At 39.0% G+C, this 24,957-nt stretch overlaps 1 protein-coding gene across 1 annotated transcript in view; it reads right to left on the reverse strand.

Moving 5' to 3' along the window:
- RXFP2 (relaxin family peptide receptor 2) overlaps nucleotides 1-24,957 on the reverse strand; it is a 57,777-nt gene continuing 32,820 nt past the window's right edge. Inside the window, exons 9-18 of the mRNA XM_032314842.1 lie at nucleotides 24,049-24,120; nucleotides 20,126-20,197; nucleotides 18,595-18,666; nucleotides 15,216-15,287; nucleotides 15,037-15,108; nucleotides 12,831-12,902; nucleotides 9,983-10,212; nucleotides 8,952-9,362; nucleotides 5,782-6,000; nucleotides 1-1,560 (exon numbers count right to left, since the gene is read on the reverse strand). Coding sequence (XP_032170733.1) covers nucleotides 1,301-1,560; nucleotides 5,782-6,000; nucleotides 8,952-9,362; nucleotides 9,983-10,212; nucleotides 12,831-12,902; nucleotides 15,037-15,108; nucleotides 15,216-15,287; nucleotides 18,595-18,666; nucleotides 20,126-20,197; nucleotides 24,049-24,120 — 1,552 coding nt within the window. The 3' untranslated portion in view covers nucleotides 1-1,300. The remainder of the gene's footprint in view (nucleotides 1,561-5,781; nucleotides 6,001-8,951; nucleotides 9,363-9,982; nucleotides 10,213-12,830; nucleotides 12,903-15,036; nucleotides 15,109-15,215; nucleotides 15,288-18,594; nucleotides 18,667-20,125; nucleotides 20,198-24,048; nucleotides 24,121-24,957) is intronic.

Here is a 24,957-nt window from a genome sequence, read left to right on the forward strand (position 1 = left end):
TGCTACTGGGTCCCCATAATAGGAGGTAATCAGGAGTTCTCAGTCAGCTGCTTACATCCCACTCATTAAAGGCACTCAGAATGAAGCCAGCAATGAAGACATTCAGTTATTCCCTCATGCTTTGGAAAAAGGGGGAAGAGAAAAATCCAAGATATGTCTTGTTAATTAAGGTGTTGTGTTTCCTAGCTATAGTCTCTGTCAGGAGAAACATGGTAACAGCTAATAATCACTATCTGTAGACTTTGCTTTAACATAAACATAAAATAATATGTGGACAAATGCAAAATATAACTTTATTTACCCGATTTTTTTCACATATAAACTTTTATGATAACAACATGTCCAGGTCTTCACCATTACTTTTCATCCTCAAAAATCAAATCTAAACTCACTGGCCTTTTTGTTAAAAAGAATGAGAATTTCTCTGAGTATGCAAATGGTCCCAATCAAACCACTGTTCTTAAATCCCCTTTAATATCGCTCATCAATGGGTTCTGTGAAGGCAGAACTTTCTAGCAATAGGGATACTGCTGTACGGAAATTAGACCTGAAAGTTACTAAAATATAGCATTGACAGTTCAGGTGCCCCATTTTTCTTTGTGTCTTGGGAAAACTGAAGAAAGATATCTTGTTTGAGATCTCAGCTCTATCGACATTAAATAATATCCAAGAAGGCAAACGGTACTAGGTTTAGTCAGTGTGTCTTTCTGCTTTTCCACTGGATGCGATAGCTTTGTGTGAAGATCTTCTTTCAAAGTTTCTACTCCTTTGGCCTCTGGAGGGCCAGGCTTGAGGCAGGTAAACATCTCAGAAATCTTTTTCCATCAGAACAGCAGGATGCTGATGATTTCATTTAACATTGAAAAAACAATGGAAGAGATGCTAAGATTATGTTATTATGGCTACACTGGAATTAGATGTCCTGAATGTTTTTATTTTGTAGACAGTGCAACCCAACTTATAAGCAGACTATGCAGTGCCAACATGTGGGTGTTCACTGGTAGGTTGGTCATGTTGACTAGCTGTAGATCAACTGCACATCAGCCTACTATACACGGATTCACTCATGCATGTCAGGAACATAAGGGTGAGAAGAACCCATACGTATAGTTCTTGGCACTGTTGATAAATAGTACAGCTGTCCCTGGAATGTGGTGCAGGCCAGAAGTCATTCTGCTGTGCTCTCTGTGTAGAAAGGTTTGGTGTTGGTGGAGATGAAAAGCATTGCAGACATCATCTTCCAAACACTGTACTTTTCTTAAAGGTAGTCCACTAAAAGTCCAGGGATCTGAAACCATTACTAGGAAATTGGTTTCACTGTACCATCCCCAAGGGTTATTTTGTTCAAAACCCCAAGTTTAAGTGAAGAGGAATCATCTGTCCACACAATGGATGTAGAGAGACTCTTTTTTTTGGTTTTGAAAATCGATTTCCTTCGATGTTTGTGCAGCAGCTGTTTCAACTTGTCCTTGAAAAAGCTGGTTGTGAGAGTGTAGAGGATTGGATTCAAGGCACTGTTTACTGGAAGGAAAAAAATGACTATCCAAGAGATGACTGTGCCTGGAGAGGGAAATGAAGTGTGGAAAATTTCATGAAGTGGAAGTGTTAAACAACACAAATAACATATAACATTTTGTGGTCAGTGCTCTTTGGGGAGGGCTACCCAGTTCACTCAAGTTTTCTTTCACCTTATTGGAAATCTGTCTGTTGGAGGAGCATAGGAACTATGAATCCAACGTCCTACCATTCTGAATTTCAGTAACTATTTGGTAGTTTGTTGTAAGGTCAAATGAGAGGAAGTATGTAAAATACACTTTATAGATGTAAGTTGATATGTAATTTATTTTTCTTGTTTTCTTGATAGAAAAGTAAGAAAATGAGGAAATACTTCTTAATCAATATGTCAGTGTTGAGAAAACATCTGGTCCAGGGTCATATCTGACCTGGGTCTTAACTCCACTCTTGAAAGCCTTATTGCCCACCCCCTATTCCAACCATCCTTTCCAGAGTGGAGGCTGAAGTTGTGAAGAGCAAACAAGAATACATCTTCCAACTTAATCAATCTTATCTTGTGAAGCATTACAGATACTAGTTAGAATATTAAGGGAAAGATGCCACAAAAAGTCCTTTGTGAGGAGAAATTTGTGATGGTAGTGTCCTTTCCAAATACATCATGCACTTGGTTGGGATGAAGTGTGTTTTCCCCTTTATGCACAGCCTGCTCTTAGGGCCAGACACTTAGCTACGGGACTATGGGCAAATTACCTAAGCTCCCTGGACCTCAACTACCCTATCTGTGAAAGGGGCTGATGATAACTTACTTGATCGAAGTCAGGGGGCTGGGTCAGAGTCGGCGGCTCTGCTGACGTCCCTCTTCAGCACTAATACCTGTGATCCTCTGACCCCACCACACTATGCTGCCTCTTTCCACGTCTCCAAAGATGCAAGGAACTCCCAGCTCAGATGAAGAGCTGAATTCTAAGACCAGGAATATGTTCCCTGTCCCACCCCCTTTGTCACCTTCTCTTTCCTACCCACCCTCACAATTTTCTTATCCTTTAAACACCATTACTTGTTCTTCTTTGCCTTGTTTTGTTCCTTCCATCTTTTCTGTTCTTCTCTTTCTTTTCTATTCTTCCTGACTGCTTATCTGGCCTTTCCTCCTCTCCTGCTATCTCTCCCTTCTCCTTTTTCCTGTTTGCCTTCCTCTTTTCCTATCCCATCTTCTCTTTCTTGTCCTTATTTATTTTTTTTGAACTGGAAAGAATATGGAAGAAAAATATCTATATTTAGCATATCTTAGATTTATTAAAGTTTCATATTACTATATCACTTGTATTTATTTTTTTTTAAATTAGACAATATGGACAGTGCATGATTGAAAAAAAAAACAACAAATCAAAACAGAACAAATTAAGTTGCTTTTTGTCTGCTACATCCCCAAATGAAATTGTGACCAGGAATGAGGCTTCCCATTCAGTCTCAGGGTAACTCACTTTATAAGGTCAGCAGGTGAGTTCTGAGAAAGGAGCGCTAATGCTGCCTTATCTTTCAGGCTGATCACACATACTATCAGTGACATGCCATGGTGGAGCACACCCCAGAGTTCTTGGAGGGTGGGCACAAGATGGGTTTAGTTCAGTGAGTACAGCATTTCCTACAACACATGGGAAGTCAGGCAAACAAGAAGGGGCTTAGTAAAAAATGATCAGAGCTACTCTCCTAGGTCCACTGATGTATTCAAGACAAACCTCAAAGTACTCTGCTACAAACATAGAAAAAGACTGATGGATTTCATAAGACACTTTTTTTCCTATTCCAGTTTCCCATCATGATCTGAAATGTCATAAGCTTTCAAGGACAATGACTACTCCTATAGTTCTCTGGTACCCTGGATCACCAGACATCTCCTGATTTTAAATCAGACAGTGTTATGGGATGAATTTTGTCCCCCACCCCAAATTCATACATTGAAGTCCTAACCCCCAGGACCTCAGAATGTGATTATATGTGACAGCCCTTTAAAGATGTCATTATGTTAAAATAAGGACATTGGGGTGGGCCTTAGTCCAATTTGACAGGTAGGTGTGCTTATGAGAAGAGGGAAACTTTCCTATATGAGAGATACAATGGGAACAGGCACAGAGGAAAAACCATGTGAGGACACAGTGAGAAGGTGGCCATCTGCCAGCCAAGGAGAGAGGCCACAGCAGGAATCTGTTGACACTTTATTCTGGAATTCCAGCGCTCCAGAACTGTGAAAAATAAATTCTGTTGCTTCAGCCACCCAGGTCGTGTTTGTTCTGTGTTATGGCAGCCCGAGCAGAGTAATACAGAGAGAAGGGCCTCAAGGAGCTGACAGACTCACAGAATAAGAAAACTGGAAGGAATTCGAGAGGCCTTATGAAAATCTTCTCAGTGCGGTGAGGTGACCTCCCTACATTTCCTCAGCTGCTCAGTGGCGGGGTTAGGACAGAAACCTAGGACTCCTGCCTCGCTTGGTCCTTCTTCCACCACACAAGGCTGCCTCCTCCCACACCCAAGAAAATCAAGTGCCTGAGGTGAGGAAGGACATCAGAAACATGGAAAGAGAAGCTGGGGAGGTTGATGAGATCATCCTGCCGCCCTGTTCCATCATTCTTGGACCAGCGCAGCATCTTTTGTTGAAAATGCATGTATTAAATAACATTATGTGAAAAACACTGTGGAAAGATGAATGAGACATGGTCCCTAATATTCTGAAGCTTATAAACTGAGGGGAGCGATGAACATATTAAAGAATAACACTGGTAAGAAGTGGCTCAGATGAGGCTAACAAGTAAAGTATGAACAAAATGTTACAGACATTTAAGCAATTGAGTTGGATGGGAGTGGGTTGGAGAGGGGTAGGGAATGGCACCATGGGTGAGTGAATATTTGGGTTGAATTTTGAAGGATGAGAAGGGCTATTTAGTAAGCTTAAGTCTTACAGATTGAAGATACAACACCGTTGGAGAGAACAACTTCAGCAAAGGCAAGGCATTAAAAAGGTGCCGAAGAAAAGAATCCCAATAATTCTGATTGGGCCTGGATCACAGAATGCCTGAGGGCAGAGTGGGAGGTAACATTTCTCAAGCTGATCCCAGCATTTGGACTTTATTCTATGAGCAATGGAGGCCAAAGGCCATTTTAGTCCTGTTAAATTTGGAATGTAAGGGTATAAACATTGAGATGCCCAGGAAGCTGTAGTAGACCGGACAATTCAGACTGGACAATTCAGCTCTCGTCTTAATGAACTCTGCTCCTCCCAGCTTCCAGGTTGTCCCCTACCCCTAAGTAATGGCACACACATTCTTGTGTCCTCTGCTCTCCCTGCCCAGTGGAGGTTCCTGAGTAGTCAGCCCCGATTGCTCTCTTGACCTGCACATTCACACCTTACATGGCTTCAGGGATGCCTCTGCCTTGCGGTCAGGCTAAATGGACGACAGGTGAAGGGGGAGTTGTGGATGTTGTGTCATTTTGCAGTGAGACAGCGACAAGGCCTCCCATGACTCTGCACAAGCTGGAGGGACAGAAACTGTTCCAGCTGTTGGTTACTTGTACATTCATCATACTTTTGTAAGTGCTTCTGAAGTGCCAACCCATGTGTAACACTAGAGTGCCAGGATGAATAAGACCCAATCTATTTCACAAAGTTAGGCCAAAGCCCCAGGGTGGGGGCTCTCCATGGCTGTGATTTCTAGATCCTAGAAAGGGATTCAGATGAAATCCTAACTCATGAAAGAATTTTTCCTCTGGCATGTGGGTGGGAAACCTGGCCCTCTGGATGAAGCACTTGAACAGAACATCTGACATTCTGCAGCTTGTGTGACAACCACAGGGTAAGGACCATAAAGTAGACCTGCAGTTCTCAACCAGGGGTGTGTGTCTCAGAAGCACGAGGGGAACTTTCCCAAAATCCCAGGGTACAGCTCTTTGCCCCTATAGATTAAATCTAGAAGCCCAGGGAGGAACCTGGGCATGTGTATTTTGATTTTGTATGTTAACTCTTGATTAAGAATCACTATCTAGGGAAATGAGTTAGTTATTTTTCCTAGCTCCTGTTTTCTCGTCGTTCTTGTCTGGATTATACCACTACCCAGTTTCTATCTTAGATTATAAAATGTTGAGAAAAATAATAGCTGTTTGCACCAAAGTTGTAGTTGTTTACAGCGAATTTACTATACGTCAAGCACTGTATTCTGACCTCGTCAGGAAATGTAAGATGGCACAATGTACTTGGGAATAATAGAAGGGACTGACCTGGTATTTCCACCCGGAAGAGGGAGAGAATTTTAATTACAAATACAGGAATCCAGCAGATGGCATCAGAGAACACTATAAAAAAGAAACGATTTGCAACAGCCACCTCTCTTCCAATGTGATTCCTCACTTCTGAAGTCTGCAAGGCAGTTTTTTTAATGGAACAGAACATAATAGTATAGGAAAACACAATGATGAGAAAAGCCAGCAAGTTCACACCTGTTGGAAAAAGCACAGCTTTTAACATCTCGGTGTATAAATCAACAGTAAAATACTGTTACACAGATGTTCATTATGGTGCCTCTTCTTACGCTGTACTTCCAAGAAACATTCTTTTGTATAAGCCCAGTTGTAATCAGCTGAAAACCTTGAATCTAAGCTTATAAGCTAATGGAATTGCGTTTGCCAAATCAAAAAGATATTGGAAATACACAAAACTTTTATGAAGAGTTACAGATCTCTGAAATTCAGATCTAGGTGTGTATCATGAGGCAAATTTTAGCCTTTTTAAAGTCAGAAAAAAGCTATTTTCATTTTTTGCTCTCTGCAGATTCAAATCTTAAAGGATTACTGTAACCATATGTACACCTCAAAGAATAAATATGATTCTGTTTCTTTATCTTATAAGTATGAACAAGATAACCTTGGAATATCCTAAGTAAAAATAATATATAGAACAAAAATCCATTTTTTCAGATACCTTATAGTAATTTAAGCTAAGATTCAGAACCCTTTAGACTTGTTTTAGAAAAAATATATATATAAGAAAAAATAATAAATTCAACTATGAATTTTTTTAGGGTCAAATATGTTTGGACGATTCTCACTGAACATCACTATCTTATAGTGTTGACTTCTCAGTCACTTTGTTATATTTTTTCTATAATAAAATTCCTAAGAGTAATGATCTTATTTCTCACTATGAACATAAAATATGCACAAAATTTCAAAGTTGTTTAAAAAAATGTTCTTCTGAATCTGGACTATGTAAAACAGGTGAAGTCTAAAGGAAAGTTCTATAAATTCCCAGTGTTCTATTGTTTTTATCTAAAATATTTCACATTCCACAGAATCTCATAATAAAGCCATACAATAGAATTTTATAAAATTGGTTTATGTTGGGCCTCTTGTCAGAAACTTCAGTTAAGAACAATAGAAAATGACTGTTAAGATGACCCCCTGATGCATATTATGAAAACAGATGTGAACAGACCAAAAGTGTGTGTTCTGAAAGCGACATAGGGATGTGAGAGGTTAGCAACAGAAGATACTGGGCGAGGGGCATAAGGAAACTATACTATCTTTGCAACTTCTTTCTAAAGAACACAATTATGTGTTCTAAAATAATGAATTCGTTTAAAAACTGTGTATTCTTATACTCTTTAAAGAGAAGAAAGGGCTCTAGGACTCCTACTCTCATAGGTAAACCAAGTATATATAGATGATGAGATACGTGTGTGTGTGTGTGTGTGTGTGTTATAGTTACTATCTCATTGTCTATCTGGAATACATCACAGGTGCTACACCCATTTTAGCCTATCTCACACCCATTTTAGCCTATCTCACAACCTTTAAGATCCAGCCAAACCTAACTCCTTGGCCCTTCATCTGAACCTGTTCCTTGGTTATGGACCTCTACATCCACTATGTCTTTTTCCTGGAATAGACTTCATTTAGCTAATACCTCCTTATCCTTTGAGCCCAAGGATTTCAATTCATTTCTACTGGAAAACTTCCCCTGGTGCTTAGATTTGTGGCTCCTAGAACATCCAGTACTCCGTTTTTACAGCATTTGTGAATCTGTGATGTAAGAATGTGTTTACTTGTCTTTATTCCCCTTTCTAGTGGTGGTCTGTGAGGGCTGATCTGTTGTATCTCCAGTGCCCCAAGTAGTGTCTGGCCTATAGCAGGTGCTTAATAAATCCTTGATGAATGAGTGAATATAATGTAGTGTGTGTGTGTGTGTGTGTGTGTGTGTGTGTGTGTATCTACAAAGTGCATCTATGCTAGGAAGAGCTTACAATATCCATGAAAAAATAGCTATAGGACAGGTAGTATGTGAAGAGTATTATTAAAGTGGTGCTAAGAAAGTGTATTTCTCAGAAGAAGAGAAGGAATAGATGAAGAGCTGGGACTGGTGGTTAGAGCCATTTTGTGATGTGTTTTAAGTGACTCATTGACAATTGACCTTGAGAGTAGCAGGAAGTCACTGAAGGTCTTGGAAGGGGAAACAGTCTTTTGGATATTCAGGTAGGGAACAGGTTAACAGGAGAGAGAATGCCTCCAAGGCCAAATGACAAGTAAGGGCTAATGTAATAAACCTTATTTATAAGCCCTTGGGGGTTGAGGTAGTGAGGTTTTACATGAAGGTGCCAGTAGGTACAGACTAGAGGAAATAGAAGGCAGAGGCATAGTTGGATGAAAAAATTATCCAATGTAAAAGAAATGATGATAGAGCTTATTGACCACTTTGAGGAGTAGAAAAGATGAGAAAAAGGGAATTAAAATGATAATACTCCCCTAGTTAAAAAATGACATGGAAATTTTCTTTAAGCAGGAGGGTTACCTATTAGGCAATAACAAATGCTTTTTTCTAACCTTAAAGAGCTAAACTTCCCATTCATTTTTTTTTTTTAAACAGAGGAAGTAAGATCTTTTAAAAATTAGGGGGAATTAAGAAAACTGAAAAGTGAACCGTTTTATTCAGCACTCTTACATTGTTGACTTTAGAGCTGCATTTACCAAAGACAATAAACATTCTTGGTATTTCCATTCCAATAATCTCCTGCCAATGAGTTTCCAGAATTTTATTATTATTATTTACTTATAAGTCATATCTAGATTGTAAGAATAAATGATTTCAGATAACTTGGTGGGGTCACAGTTCAAGGCACTAAAGCTCAGAGTCACGGTGTGAGAATCAAAGGGTCTTATAGATAATAAAAGACTATCCAGAGATCTTGACAGTATGCTTTTGTTTCCCCTACTAAATCTCTATAGTTAAACGTTTAATAAAAACTATCAATACTTAGTAAGAACTTTTCTTTCAAAAAGGACCCAGTCTGGAGTAAAACTGTTTACTTTCTGAGGCGGACAAACACACCTTTGCTAAAATTTCTGGTATTTCCATCAGAATTACGTTGGTTCAGAAAATGAGAAATATAATTTACCTAGGAAAATTCCAAGAGAATACCCTTTGCTTCCAATATCTTCTGTTTGGTCATAATACAGTGGGAAACATACGCCATTTTTTCCATAAAAGTTTCCAAAATAATCTTCATTCCAAAATGGAATCACAGCTATTAAAAATCCCACAATCCAGATGCAAATGAGGATGACTGATGTCTGCCCTTTTCCCGGACGGATGTTACTGAAGGGAAAGACAATGACCAGGAACTTCTCCAAAGTCAAGTATGTCAGGAGCAGGACGGAGACTTCAGTAGATAGCATGGCCAGAAACCCCATGAGGCGGCATTCTAAACTCTCCATCCACAGCAGCGCATACTTCTGATATTGCCCGCGGTATTTTATATCAAAAAAGCCAATGAAGAACAAATAAATACCCATCAGGCAGTCTGCACCTGTTAAAGAACCAATACAGTGTCTGTTGGTAGTTTCCAGCGTCTCTGTTTTGGTTTTTTAATTAGGTCTTCCTCCTCCTTCTTGTATTAAATGAACTAATATAAACACTGACAACAGTCTCTAAAGGACAAGGACTTCAGGAAAGTTCTCCTAATTCTAAAGTACCACACTGGGTCTTTGATTTATAGTTAAAAAAAAAAAATGGCAGAGTGTGTGTGTGTGGGGAGGTGGTAATTTGTGTGGGGCAAGTTAGTTTTTGAACAGCAAACAAATAGTACTTGCATAGTTAATAAAGAGAATGTTTTCTGGGCTTGAGGAACATGGGTGCAGAGTTTAGTTTATAATCCACAACCTATCCTCCATAATCTGTCCATTGATTGATTCATTGGCTCCCTGTTACCCCATTTCCAAGATATAACCTCACACAGTGGGTGCTGGGTCACTGCAAACTCATGCTATCGAAAACAGAGAGCCAAAGAGAACAGTAACTTCATACTTAGAGAAAAAGCTGCACAGCTCATATAATTTATATTAAGTGCCATTGTTGAAGGCCAATATGTATCTTGTGCACAGGTCACAGAAGACATCCTAAATCCATTTAAATAGGAAACATACTTACAACAAAGGATTTTGATGGACGTAGCGTGAGTCGTATTTTCAGCTTTAATGAAAGATCTCATGCCAATGACAAAAAGATTTCCAAAGCAGGTTATGAAAGCTATAACCCACACAAATATTCTGAGGATATTGTTAGCCAAGAGGTCCTCAAATGAAGAAATGCCGTCAGTCAAGGGCATACATATGCGGACATGGGGAGCATAGGAGCAGTATCGAAAGTTTGTGAAATAACTAAATTCAAAGGGAAAAAAAGAGTCACTTTACAGCAATGACAGAGAAGCTACAGTTGCCATCCTGTATCAGAGCTACCGCTCTGTCAGGTATGCAACTTCACTAGGCCTGTTTATTTTTGTGTAGTAGTGATTATGCAATTATAGAATCCTCATTAAATAGGACGTTACTCTAGGCAGTGTGCTTCTTGGGAAGATGAAGAACCCTAAGGACACAGAAATTCCGTGCCTTGACTGAGATGAATCAGGGGGACAGGAGAATATGAAGTCTCCAGGACTCCATTTTCCTCATCACATTGGATGATTCTCTAGGGTGTTATAAAAAGGAAATTGTCTTTGTTACACTGATCTACAGCAAACATTCAGGGACTTGGGTTTGGGATGTAAAGGACCTATAGCAGCTCACTGAAAACATCTCTGTCTTGTACTTTGTTTTAAGTATACTCACTTAACCAGCCTCTTTCTCCCTGACACTGGCAGGAAGGGAGGGTCTCTGAGACTAGGAAAACTCAGTCTCACGGGAGCTAGGAGAAGAAGCAGATTTCATACCAGGGCCTCATAGGGCTTAAACAATTTCTAGAGGCAAATATAGGTTTGTGTTGGATCTAGGTGTATGGACGCTTGAAATGTTTGAATTGGGAGTTCATGTGGCTTATTGCCATTCTCCAAACCTGTGTGTTTAGGCTTCCCCCACCGCCCCCATAAAACATATTCCATTTTTGTTTTCTCATACCATCTCTCGTAGCTCATTTCTCTTTGTCTAATCCTTTTTTTGCCATCTCCCCATTCAGTTTTGAGACTAGCAATGTGAACTAGCTTTACTTGGCCGTGGACTCAAGGTCCCTGCGGTTGACTGGCTGCCCAGACCCACCTCACCTTCCCTTTCTTCATTGTTCGTTCCATTCAGGCATATTGGCCTTCTTCCAATTCTCAAAGGAGCCAGGCTCACCCCCCTCTTGTCACTGCAGTGCTTTTGCTGTTCCCTCTGCCTGGAAGATTCTTTCCCTAGACATTGCCAGACCTGGTCCCTCCCTGCATTCAGGTCTGCTCAGACATCACTTCTCTCTTCGATGTAAACCATCTGCATCCTCTTTGTGTCCTTTCATCTTGCTATATTTTTCTTCACAGTGTTTTTTTCACAATTTATTTGTTCACTTTCTGTTTCCCAAAGCTAAATGGAAGCTCCATGGGCAGACACTTCTGTCTCCTGTTTGTCCTGGGTTCTCAGATCTAGAACAGTACCTGACACATGGGAAGTACTCAACAAATACTTTCTAGGTGAGTAAGTGAAATGTGGAGAATTTAGTGCTGGGCTTTTCAGGTAGAGAAATAGGGGGCAATCATTGCCCTCAAGCAGCTGACAGTCTAGCTTCCTGAAATCATCTATCCAATTAAAGGAACTTGATATATAATTGCCTTTTTATCTTCTCCTTGCCTGGAGTCTTTGGCACACACTTGACTTAACCTCTTTGTTCCTTTAAGTTTCCATTATGTCCCCTGTCTTCAGATGGACCCAGCTTGGGTCTCTTGGCTATTCATTCTCTCCTCCTGCTGTGACCATGGCACTGGTTGGCAGGTGGAAGGGCAGGGGATTATGAGGTGGGGACATATTTCAATAAATGATGGACAAATAAGTTGAATAACTAGGTCACTTAGTAGGGAAATAACCAACTTAACACATTTTCTGTTAATTGTTCGGTCCTTCTTGACCTCAACCCAAGGTTCATATTTTAAGTGACGCCTTCTCTATCAAGTTCTGAAAAGGTTGAATTTCTCTATTCTAAGAGGACTTCAGATTCTACCCCCAACAGTGAAATGATAGCCTCATTAAGTAAGTATCTACTGGTGCCACAGAAAGAGAAATTATGAAAAACCATGTGGATATGCATTAAGTACTTGTCTTTTAGTAATCACACCTGCTGCAGACTTAAACAAAATGTTCTCCCAAAAAAGCACCTTCACACCAACCATTTCATCCACTTGCTGCACCCAACTTGTAATCTTACACCGAATCCTCCCTATTGTTGTGGATAACAAGGGTTAATTTTTGAAATCATGAACACATAGATTACACAGTTGATAAAGAAATGAATCATGTCATAAACATATATATTAACACAACTTACACAGTGTACTTTAGCCAAATATATTAAAGTGACATCAAAAACTACTATAAAGATTAATTACCTCCATTTTGTAATGCACTTAGTAACAGTAACAACACCTGGAATTTATATAGCACCTTTCTTCCTAAGGGCTCAAATCTTAGAGCAGCCGACTGCTCATTCATGTGAGGTGAATTAATGTTTCCAGGTCTCCTGAGTACCATTTAGCCAGGGACTTCATCTTGTGTAATGTGTGGCATTCTGGTACCCTGATCTCTTATTGGGCCTCAATTGGATAAACAGCGTGTTTCCAGAGAGAAGTGTCATTCGTGTCGGCACATCATTATATTGAACTCTATTTGAACAGGGACCAAAGGTGACAAAATTAAAAAGTTCTCAATAAAAAAACTTTTCTTGCATATAAACACATTGCAGTGATACATTAGACAGTTTATACTAGAATATTGGCAATACTTGGCCATGCTTACTTCTCCATTCTTTCATACATACATACATGTGAGAAAGATTCGTCATGGGTTGAAACATCCGTGTGTTTATATTTGGAATCTCTATCCTTTCCAGGTCTCTGGAAAATATGCACAATAGGTTTCATGTTTTCAGGACTGAACTTTAATAATTGCATTGTGTGTCATATGCTAGATACCATACTTCAAAGTCTTATTACCAGTCCAAATTAGGATGAAAGTTTTACAGTAAGCTATCCTAGAAGATCGCCATTTCTATTTATGACTTCTGTAAGTTGGAGCTGATTTTGTCACTTCATATGCAGAATTACATTCTAATAGAACATTCCCATACATTTCTTTGATTTAAAAATGGCAGTGGTGATTTGTGTGATCATTAAATTGGCTGCCTCGTTTGATTTTATAGACCACGCCATGTGAGTTTTAGAGGCTTTCAGACAGGAACTCGTGTTTCCAACCTGAGAAAATCACTGAAGTAAGTTTTGTGAGAACCTGGATTTGAATGGAAGCATAATGCCTTTCCTTCCTCCAACCCTATGAGATATCCTTGGAGGGCTCCAGTGGGAACCCCTATATTCCTCATTTATCCAGAAGCTTCTTCAAATACAGATTCTTTGAAGATTGTTTAGGGTGGCATGAATTAAGGGAGTCTGCCATGTTCTCAGGAAACAGATGGAGAGAGGAAAGTCTAAGAAAACGGAAACATTTACTTTTAAGGTTTATTTTGAAAGATGTTTGATTCTCACTCAGTTTCTTTTTTGGCTGATCTGAATAAGGATTTCTTGACATGGTTCTGAGTTTTCCTTTATCCATGGAGTCCTTCACAGAACTATCACAGAATGATAATCAACATGTCATGCCTTGTTCTTTGGCAGTCAGAAATGAAACCTTGTGGAGCAATTATACTCCAGAATTGTCCCAGGGCCTCTTCTGTAGGAAACTCTTGAGTCATTTTTAAAGGATTTGTTTCCCTCGTCTTTCTTTTGCCCTCTGGCTTTCTCCTGGATTCACCACAGTTTTCGCTCTACATGGATTGTGTGATTATTTGATTAATAGCCAATAGTCTCCAAAGGGGCAGAGGTTACTATATCTTGGGTGCCCAAGCCAGTGCTATGGATAAATTGGTGACCAGCAAATGTTTGAAAAGTAAATGTGTAAATGAATTAAAAAAAAAAAAGAAATGAAACAATAAAGAAAAGTGTTGGGTAAATTGTTTCTAATTTGATTTTTAGAAAGGCATGCTATGATAGCATGATATTTTAGCTTTTAGAATTCAGTGTACAGTAAGTGAAAAATCATTTTGTTCACATCCTAAGGCCTATTTTATATGAAAAAACAATATGCTATATATATATATATATATATAACATATTTAACAAATAACATATATATAACATATAACACACACATATAACATGCATATCATTGTTCTTTTTTTTTGTATTCTTGCTTCTTAAGAACAGGAACCAAGTCTTTTTCATCAGTGGATGCTCACCTATACATATTGAAAGGGAATCTAAATCTGAAATTAATTTCCAAAAGAAAACTATTTAGCAAGAGGAAAAAGTGATATTAAAGATTAGTCTTTAGAATTAAATGAACAAAAGCTTTAGGCTGTGGTCACGTAACGTGTATGCCCTCTGCGTAAAAACAAACAACAAACTTGAACCAAAAATGGTTATTTCTGGGAAAGGAATGAGGAAGTTCAAAGAAAAACTGGCAGAGTTCTTGACGGTATTTAAACCTAATACATTTGAAATTTAAAAATACTAAACAACATTAAGTGCCTGAATATTCATATTGGTGGGATAATTTTTTTCTTTACTTTTGAAATATAGAAAGCATACACCATAGATCAATATCAAGGAAACTGTTGTAGCAAAGGGGAAAAGAAAAAGCAAGCAAGTCTTACATAATTGTTTTTTTTTTAAACCAGTTTTTCAGTAACCAAACTACAGAAAATTTAATTTTTTGGGAGGATTGCAGGTTGAGATTTTTCCATGTAAATCTGGTATAGGTAACTTCAAACAAAGAAATGTTCTTTAAACATATTGAATGGTTTTCGTTGTCATGCAGTACATACTTGATGATAACAATGATATTTACAACTGTCTGATGATACATGTTCAACTAAAAAGCTCTCTGTGTATAAAGCACCCATTTAAAAATAAATGTGGTTCTGAGTAAAGTACATCCACTAAAATGATAATCAACATGTCATTATATTTCACTTACAGAGACTGAAGTTGTTTAAGACTTTCAAACTGGTTCTTGTGGAGATACAAAAGAGGATTGGACGACAGATTCCTTTTGTACCATCAGAAAGAGGGAGGAAAGAAGCATCAGGAGGTTATTATTTTGGAAGCTCAAGATATTGCCATTTAAATCTGATGATGGTGGGAAAAAGAACTCACAGTTTTTGTAGAAGCTTCAGGTCTTTAAAAATGTGAGGTGGTAGCTCCATTATCATATTGCTAGACAGGTCCCTGTTGATGACAGTGAAAACCCAACACAGTTACATTGGAAATAATTGACAGGGTTATTACTTCTTACAATTATCATCATCCCATTTGACATAACAGAAAATATGATCTAATTTAACCAACCTGATAACTTGTTACAAAACAAGGCTGAATGAGACAGACAAATGGATATGTTTTCCATCACTTTCAGACATGTGACATTTTGCTCATCCAGTTCCTGTCTGGAATTTCCTCTCAGTCTCTTTCCAACACATTCCAACCTGGCTTCAGTGTCTACTTTGGGTAATTTTCTCTGTTTCAGGTACTCTCTGTACACTTCAATCATTCATTATTTCTTTGACTCCTCTTTGTTTCAAGTATGTAGTCTCTTGTTTATCCAACTGTATTACAAGCTTTCTGAAGCCAAGACCTATGTCTTCTACTTATTCTGCATTCCAGATAAGACAGTATTGGCCACATATTATCTGCCCAGACACTTTCAAATGAATAAGTTTGCACATTTTAAATCTATTTTAAAAAAGATATTAAAAATGTAGAATGAAATATATTAGGACTGTCCAATCCACGAAGAATCATAGGGAACTGCTTCTGTAGAATGTAGAAAAGGATTTGCTCATATCAGAAGGAATCAGGACTCTTCAAGGGTCCAAAATATCCTTCTGAAGGAAAGATGTTCCAAGGTGAAACAGACGTGCAATTGCTTAAGACTCAAGCAAAAGATCTTATCTATTTTTGATGTTTTGGAAATGCTGATGAATATGTGGAAGTTATGAATAACTAAGACTCACGTCTCTTTCTAAAGAACCTTACAATTAGAATAAACAACTAGATTATAAAACAAGGAAGTAATGAAGTAAGTGCTATTATAGATATACTGATAAAAAATGGAGGAAGGAGTTAAAAGTCAGGAACTGTTTGAACAAAGCTTTATGATTTTCATAGGTAGTATAAAAGAAGAACAGCTTTTTAGGTGAGAATTAAGCAAGATCAGTGAAATAGAAACTTGAGATTCAATGACCACTTCTGAAGTTGGCAAATGGTCCAGCATGGGTGGAGGATGGAAAGCATAGTGAGATACAGAGGAAATGAATCTGGAAATGAGCATGGAGACAAAATAGAAGGGCCATGAATACATTCCAAGGCAGAACTTCCTTGGATAGTCCAGGGCATAGTACAGGCATCAGAACCAAAGAGGATGCTTATAAAAAGGGCACATTCCTGATGTCTACTCCAGAACTATCACCTCAGAATCTCTGGGAGGGAGCCTGGTAACATAGTATGATGAATATGTGGAATATGTGGATAACACAGTATCCCTCGTGATTCTTCTGAACATTAATGTTGAAAGCTGGCAACAAAGAGTGAGAATATGAAGCAGGAGAGCGGCATATTATGCTCTGGTTTATGGGATGATGGTTCTGTCAGAAGCATGAAAAGTCGGAGAATCAAACAATGGAGACCAGGCACGAGGCTTTGGCCCTGGACCACATGAAAGCTGATGAGGGCTTAAGGGGCTCATGGGCAGGTCTTACCATCTGATAGGACATGAAATGTAAGGAGGTTTGGAGGGAAAGGAAGAGGCTTCAAGCCTGGCTGCCAGGAAGGATGCCATACTGCTATGATGGTAAGTTCAGGGAAAGAAGCTGGCAGGAGGTAAGGGTCATCTAAGAATCCATTGTAACAGATTCCTTTTCAGGTGCTACCATGGTATTCAAGTGTAGATGTCCTGCCAGCTGGGAGTTCTGATCTGGGGCTGCAGATAAGACAGGACACCTGGGTCTAGAACAGAAGGGAAGCCACAGGTATGCAAGGGTCAGAGAGAGCACAACAGAGCAAGATGATGATGTCTTGTGCGGCTAGAAAACATCCTGCTAGTGTTATGTTGAAAAATTAAGTGCAGCCTTTTGGAAGAAAGGACTTTAGTGGCCTCACCTAAATGTGCTTTTCCTCTCCAGCAGGGTTTGTTGTCATGAAGGCATAGTAAAATTGTCTAGCATTTTTGTAAATTCAGGAAGTAAAAGTGTCTTGTTCAAGTTAGTTCTGTAAACTTCTGAATTTCTTGCTTTCACTTACTGATGAGCAGTGGATTGGAATAGATGATTGGTGATGTTTTAAAAAACAAGCTAATATCTCTTAATCAGGCTCTTTTTTGGGGTGGGGGGGTGGGAACGTGTGTGGCTCTGCCTAAGCATAGGATGAAAAGAGGATTAGAATATTTTTCAAAATGTGGACTCCATACCACTGTTTCCTTATGTTTGTAACATGCTCGTGTGTGTCCTGGGCTGCTTGCCTGCTCAACCCTATATCCCAAATCCCTATCAACCCTCTAAAGTCTCATCAGGAGTGCCCTTGTGAAGAATGAATGAGCGATTCTGAGGGAGCTGCCTTTCACTTTTTGCCATAAAATGACAATATTTTTAGTTCTAATGCAGTGTCTTGCACATACTAGGTACTTAGTAAATATAGGTGGATTTGGTTTGTGATACTTAAAAATTCATTTGAGTCAATTATTCATGAATTAGTTTTCAAATTACTCTTCCTATTTTCCACAGTACTTCCTGGATTTTGAAGTGAGATATAAAGAATGGGGGAGAGATTAATTAAGAAATTAATTTCCATTTTTAGGCTTCATGTCAGGAGGAGTTCTGTACCCAAGTCACGTCCCTTTGTAATGTAACAGACTTAGTTTTAACTTCCAGTGATACACAGTTATGGGGATAGCAACAAATTAATAGCAAGATAGATGCTTTTAAAAGTTTTAGCTCTACAAAACCTATCTGAGCAGAAAAAGTTACATGAGCTCTCTGAATATTTTTCAATAAACCCGATCATTCTAGACATTTGTGTTTGCTTCATCAGCTCTGCAAGTCATAATTTCTCAAGGGATAATAAGCATCTTTGTTCCTTTGTTCGGTCATGATTAATATGATTTCAGTCAGTCATTCATTTAGCAAGCAAGTATAGTTATTGAGAATTAACTATACTCCAGCCATTAGAGATAATGATCCTGGAGTTTAAGGAGCTCTGGAAAACTCATTTGCTTCAAAACACACACACACACACACACACACAAACACTCACCCAAGAAAACAGGGAGAGAAATTAGAGTAGGCTAAATCCATATTAAGCCCAGTACTTGATTTTAATTTGCTTTTGACTTTAGGATAATGTTGATTTTCTTAATTGATTTTGAATATCCAGGAGTCTTCAGGATTTGGTTGCCACTAGTGAAAAAGCAGCCTCCCTCGTCACTTAAATTTATAATCTTGGAAGAAGCAATCCTATTTTCCTAGTAGACAATGCTACTTACAGTTCTCCTAAATTTTTTAATGAAGAAAATGTCTTCTCTGGAACAAAATCAATTTGATTTCTAGGCAGAAACCTGTAAGACATGGTGAGAGTCAGCACTGTTGGTCTGTGTCTGCTGTAAGAACCAGTTCTCATTGGGAGATGCCACTGATCCGGGGGTAATTCCACAAGGCCTCCTTTGAAATCTCAAAGTAAGGCTTGTTCTGGTGTGGAACTTAAGGCAAGAATTTCTCACCAAAGATATCCATGTGTTCTCTCTAGGAAATGCTGCTGTAGGTAATTTGAGGGGCTGAGTGTGGTCTATGAAGCTGCATTTTGTTTGGATTCTGATTAATTCAGAAAATGTTCATTTCACAATATGCACACACAGATGTCAAATTTGTTAATTAATTAGAGTAAACTTTGAGAGGATTCTTGTATAAGGCACATTCCTTAGGAAAAGGCCAGAAAGAACCAAGCTTAAACAAATCCCATAGCAGTTTCTGGGGCCACAAATGTATTTTAAATTGGATGGTGGTGGGGAAGAGACTGCTTTTACATTTTCTTTGTCTAGAAATGGAATTCTCCAAGACATACAGTAAAAAGAGGGGGTCTGCCACTAGCTGCTTTACAGAGGTGTTAACAAATGAGATAATGAATGTGACCGTGATTCAAACGCTACATGGAGTTATAAAATAGAAGGTGTCAGTGGAATTTGTTTGGTTTACCAGGATATGCTCTCATTATCTATGAGAAAAGGAATCAACTCTTTGCATCTCTTCAGTGGGATAGTCCCTCTTTAATCATTAAATATGCTAGTCTGCGGTCTGATTGATAAATACATAGACTGGCAATAACCTCATCTCTTAGTTCATTGAAAAACAGTGGTTAGACGACTACAAAAAACTAAACTCCAATTTTTCTTATCCAACCACCTGTGCAACCATCAAACATTACTAGCTGCTTACTACATGTGGAAACTATGATTCAATCCGAAGCGAAATTCTTGTGTTTTTACCAGTGCAAATGTGCCATAGCCGATCCACGTGCGTAACAGTGCCCCCACTTCAAAAAACATAATCAGCAATCAGAATCACCAATCAGAATCTTTGGGAAATCAGAATACATTAGATATTCTTCCCGTAAGAATAAAATTATTATTTTTTCTTTAGAGAGAAAGAAGAGACCTCAAGGGATAATTGCTCACTGGCAGTAACAGCTAACTGTGGTATAGCTAACCGTTTTCACACACATTATCTCATTTCCTTGGTGATCACAGTGTTAGATGCCAGCTCAGCTGAGAGGATGCACGGAAATAATGATTGCCCTCGGCAAGAAGGAGATCAGCTGGAGACCTAAATGCTGGGCAGCTACGTTGAAGGCTGGGCCCCACCATCAAAATCGATAAGTCTGTGTGTACATTTTCTAGGACTGCAGTTTCAGACAGAGGCTGGAAACAAAACACGACTTTAAAATTCCTTGTCAGTGTTTTCTTTTGACTTCCAAATCTATTGGGTTTCCCCTTGGTTTACTGATTTCCATTATATACTTACAGCACTGTGAGTGAATTACATGACAGAAAAGTGGAATTCGTAAGATATTTTATCCCATTGCCTTCCAAATCCCTAAAAGGCATGGAGAAGAAATATTTTCAGTGTTTTTGCACAAATCACATGTCTACAGGCACTTTTGTTGATATAACAGTTCTGAACTTTATATTTTACCTCATTCCAATTTTTATGTTTTCTTCCTAATCATTGCAGGGTTAATGATATAATTAATATTATGCTTCTTTTCCCTTTCCAGTTAATGTTCGAACTTAATAAAATTGAGGGAAAGGGCAGCCCAACATTTTGTGAGTGTCCCTCTGTGCTAGATACCATGCTATTAATTAACATTACATTGCCACCATAATAGGAGTAACCACCATTTATTAGAGTTTTACAGTGTCAGGTACTCTTCTGAGTGTATAAAAGCACTCCTGGAAAGTTGGTATTATTCCCTCCTCCCCCTGTCCATTTACATATGAGGAATGTGAGGCTCTTGGGAATTCACTTAATTTCTGGTCACACAGCTGGTAAATGGTAGAACTGACCTTCTAACCCAGATCTGTCTGTATCTAAAGCCTAGACACTAAAGCATGGCATCATAGACCCTCATAATCTCACATTCCTCTGACATCACACAGATACTTTGGTCTCTATTTTGCTAAAGGAGAAAATCAGGCAAATTTATCTTCCAGATACCGAACACCAGAGTCAGGATATGTATCCATCTGCATGATGGAAAGCAAATGCTCTTTCTTTTATTTTGTTTGTTTTTGTTTGTTTGTTTTTGGTGCTGAAACCCAGAAATGAAATGACCGGTCTTTCTACCATGCTTCTGAGAGGCTACTGCTGAGTGTCGCGCTGCCCCAGTGTGGCTGGGACAGCCCCCAGCATCACCTGGGAACTCCTCAGAAATGCAGACTCTCAGGCTCCATCCCAGTCCTACTCCAGGATTGAGATCTTCGTTTTATTTTATTTTACTTTTTTTAAAGATTTTACCTATTTATTTGACAGAGAGATCACAAGTAGGCAGAGAGGCAGGCAGAGAGAAGAAGGGAAGCAGGCTCCCTGCCGAGCAGAGAGCCCCACGTAGGGGCTCGATCCCAGGACCCCCGGACCACGACCCGAGCTGAAAGCAGAGGCCTTAACCCACTGAGCCACCCAGGAGCCCCGAGGTCTTCATTTTAATTCCAGTATAGTTCACAGACAGTATTATATTAGTTTCAGGTGTAAGATACAGTGAGTCAACACTTCCATACAACCCTCCTTCATTTCCATCACCTATTTCCTCCATCCCCGACCCAGTTCCTCTCTCTCTGGTCACCGTCAGTTTGTTCTCAATAGTTAAGAGTCAGTTTCTTGGTTTCTCTCATTTGTTTTGTTTCTTAAATTCTACCTATGTGTGAGATCATTTGGTATTTTTCTTCCTCTGACTGATTTATTTCACTTAGCATGATACTCCGTCCACATCGTTGCAAAGGTTCTGAGGCCTTAACTAGTCCTCGTATTGTCTGAGATGTGTGCTATCACTGGAGAAGCACTGGTGGAATTAGTGCATCCTGCTAGTGATCCCTTATGACAGGACATCCCACCATCAGGGAGCCCCCACCTTGGGAGCACTCGAAAATTACCTCTCCCAGCAGTTCCAAAGAAGGAGACAGAGGCAGCTTTCCTGCTAAGTCTCTTAACTTCTTTTTATTGTTTGCTTCCTATAATCTTCTCTGTATATGACGATAGCTATTTTGCTGATTCTGAACATTTCTCAGGTTAACATTAAAATCACAAATTCTTTTGTCCTTCCCTTTTAAGTTTCATTTTATAGCCATCCAGGTGGTCTTGTAGGAACTTGATATTTTTTTCAGCCTTAAAATATTGTGGTTAAAATAATAAACACTGTACTCTCTTTAAAGTCCAAATATTGTTAAATGGAATGGGAATAAATCTTTTTACGTTTTGCAAGTATAACAGTAAGGAGTTAAGAGTATAGCCCTACTGATGGCAAGTGAGGGAGGAAAAGCCTGGCCAGGTCAGACTTTTTTCTGTCTCACTGGATTTTTATGGGCCTGACCTCTCAGTTTTTTGTCCTCTTGGTTTAAAGGCCCTTTTCCATGTGTGATCAGACAATGCTACGAATGATAAATTTTTACCGGGTGTAAAAATTTCCCCCTAGTATTTGAGGGAGCCTAGAGTGACCACGAGTATGCCAGAACCCTAAGTTTTGACACTGGTTTCTGATCTACTCTTGGTTGTTGATGTCCATTTTGGGGGGCAAGTCTGGACTTCTGATCTTTTTCTGCTACCATCACTCTTTCCTGTTTGCTTCTCATTGTGCAGATGTGCTCATGTGTTTTCTTTCTTAACAAGTTTCATTCTCATGTTGTTCAGACTTTTATTTCCCTTTCAGCAGTGGCACATTTACATGAGACCTCTATTGCCTTAAAAGTTTTTTGATAACAAGTATATAAATAATAAGTAAGTAAATCAATAAATAAATGTATGTATGTATGTCAGTAAATAAACACAAGGGCACCTAGTAGTTGTAACAAGTAATTCTAAGTCTAGCTCAGAAAGAATCAAAAGCTGAGGTACTGGGGTGCCTGGGTGGCTCAGTGGGTTAAGCCTCTGCCTTCGGCTCAGGTCATGATCTCAGGGTCCTGGGATCGAGCCCCGCATCAGGCTCTCTGCTCAGCAGGGAGCTTGCTTCCCCCTCTCTCTCTGCCTGCCTCTCTGCTTACTTGTGATCTCTCTCTCTCTCTCTCTGTCAAATAAATAAATAAAATCTTTAAAAAAAAAAAAAGCTGAGGTACTAGTTTTATCCTCGTACGATTATTGAATCCCTGATTTGACCATGAGAAGTGTTCTGGGGGACAGTACAATCAGCATTTCACAGGGCAAGAGATCACAACACTGCCTGTCTCTGGAAACTGTGAAGATGAAGGTGGCAGGGAATGGGGAGTAGAGGTAGTGAAACCATGAAGTAAACTAACTAAATGTGGTTTTTTTGTTATTTTTTTTTAAGATTTATTTATTTATTTGAGAGAGAGACAGTGAGAGAGAGCATGAGCAAGGAGAAGGTCAGAGAGAGAAGCGGACTCCCCGTGGAGCTGGGAGCCTGATGCGGGACTGGATCCCAGGACTCCAGGATCATGACCTGAACCGAAGGCCATCGTCCAACCAACTGAGCCACCCAGGCCACCTCAGTTTACATGTTTTAAACAGGTATTTGTTCAAAGCTAACAAGGAGTGGAAATGGTTTAGTACATTTATTTCACAAAGATCTGTTGAGCAGTTATTGTGTGCTGGTCATTGTACAGATGCTGGGATATAAATGCCAAGGTGGGTTTCTGCCCTCATAGAATTTACAGAATGGTGGGGAACAGACATGTAAACCAATGGTTCTATGATAGCGATAGCAAGATAAGTATGCAGTATAGGGACCAACTGGCATGGTGGACGTCTGCCCATAGTGTAAAAGAGGCAGAGGGGCAGGCAATGAAATTGGCTGGCATGTCAGGGATGGCCTCCTGGAGGGGATGTTTAAGCTGACCTTTGAAGGTGATGTTGGAGTTAACTAAAGAATAAAGGAGCAAGACTTTCAGAATCGAAGGGATAATATGTGCTCGGGGAATTGATTGTAGCACTTTGGTGCATCTGGAAGGAAGGCACATGAGGGGGAGGAGGAGGATGGTAGACTAGATGGAGGAAGGGACAGAAAATGGGGGGCCTTGGGTGCTCAAGTGTTAAGTCTGAATTTGACTTGTACACCCACTGGAATTTTCAAAAGATATTTAAACCAGGAAATAACGTAATTGGTTTTGGGTTTTGGGAAGAAGATCACCAATGGCCTTTTTATGTGATCATGAATTAACTTCAGGTCTAGTTTCCTTAATCTGGATGAAAGACAAATTAGCTCCGAAATGCATACTCACATCCAGTTGAGCTGAGGCATTTGGGCACACATCTGTTTGGGAAGGGCTTCTAAGTAGTTATTAACCATAGACCTTTACACAAAGAAGATGTTAATTAGAAGCAAGAAGATATACCACTTTAAGAAGAGCATTTTTATTATTTCCACCATTTGGAAAGTTGCATGCTAAAATCAACACACCCAGATAAAGAATAAACACATAACTACCTCTTCAAAATGGTGTCTGGAAATGTGTGGAAAAGGAAGCAGATGTCAAAGAAGCTATGAATACAAAAGTATGATATATAACCTGGGAATAAACATTGGACAGTTTAATTTTATGAGATGGAACCAAAGTATATATTGAGTAATAATTTTGAAGTTCATGGTAATTTTCCTTGTAAACTTTTAATTTGCAATCATTTCTAGCATCCTACATTTAGAATTTTTTCTTAAGGGAAACATCAATCACTTATAGTATTAAAAGGCCACATCGCAAACTGCATTAAATCTAAGAAGTGACAGCAGGGGGCACTGGGGGAAAGAAGACAACTCATCAGCATGTTAAGCTGCACGATTAATTTATGATATTGTGGTTCCTTCTGGCAAATGGAAAAATAATGATGCTATATGATCAACTATAAAGGAATATAATAATCCCCTGCTGATAAATCATTCCAGTGTATTAATAAACAGTGAGAATGTAATTATGAGAATAACTCTTTTGGTGGGACAAAGATTTTGGAATTTTTAGTGACTCTTGCTGGGCAAAGGCACATTTCCCTCTGTTAAAAGTGTAGTCAGAGCTGAACTCCCAGGAGATTCTGATAGATTTAAATGTAGTAAGCAGATAAAAATGAACACTACCTTTGGTTAACCACTGCAGGTCAAACATGCTTTAGGATTAAAGGAAATTAAAGGATATCAAAAA

Source organism: Mustela erminea, chromosome 15 (assembly GCF_009829155.1).
Source record: "Mustela erminea isolate mMusErm1 chromosome 15, mMusErm1.Pri, whole genome shotgun sequence".
Classification (NCBI taxonomy): Eukaryota; Metazoa; Chordata; class Mammalia; order Carnivora; family Mustelidae; genus Mustela; species Mustela erminea.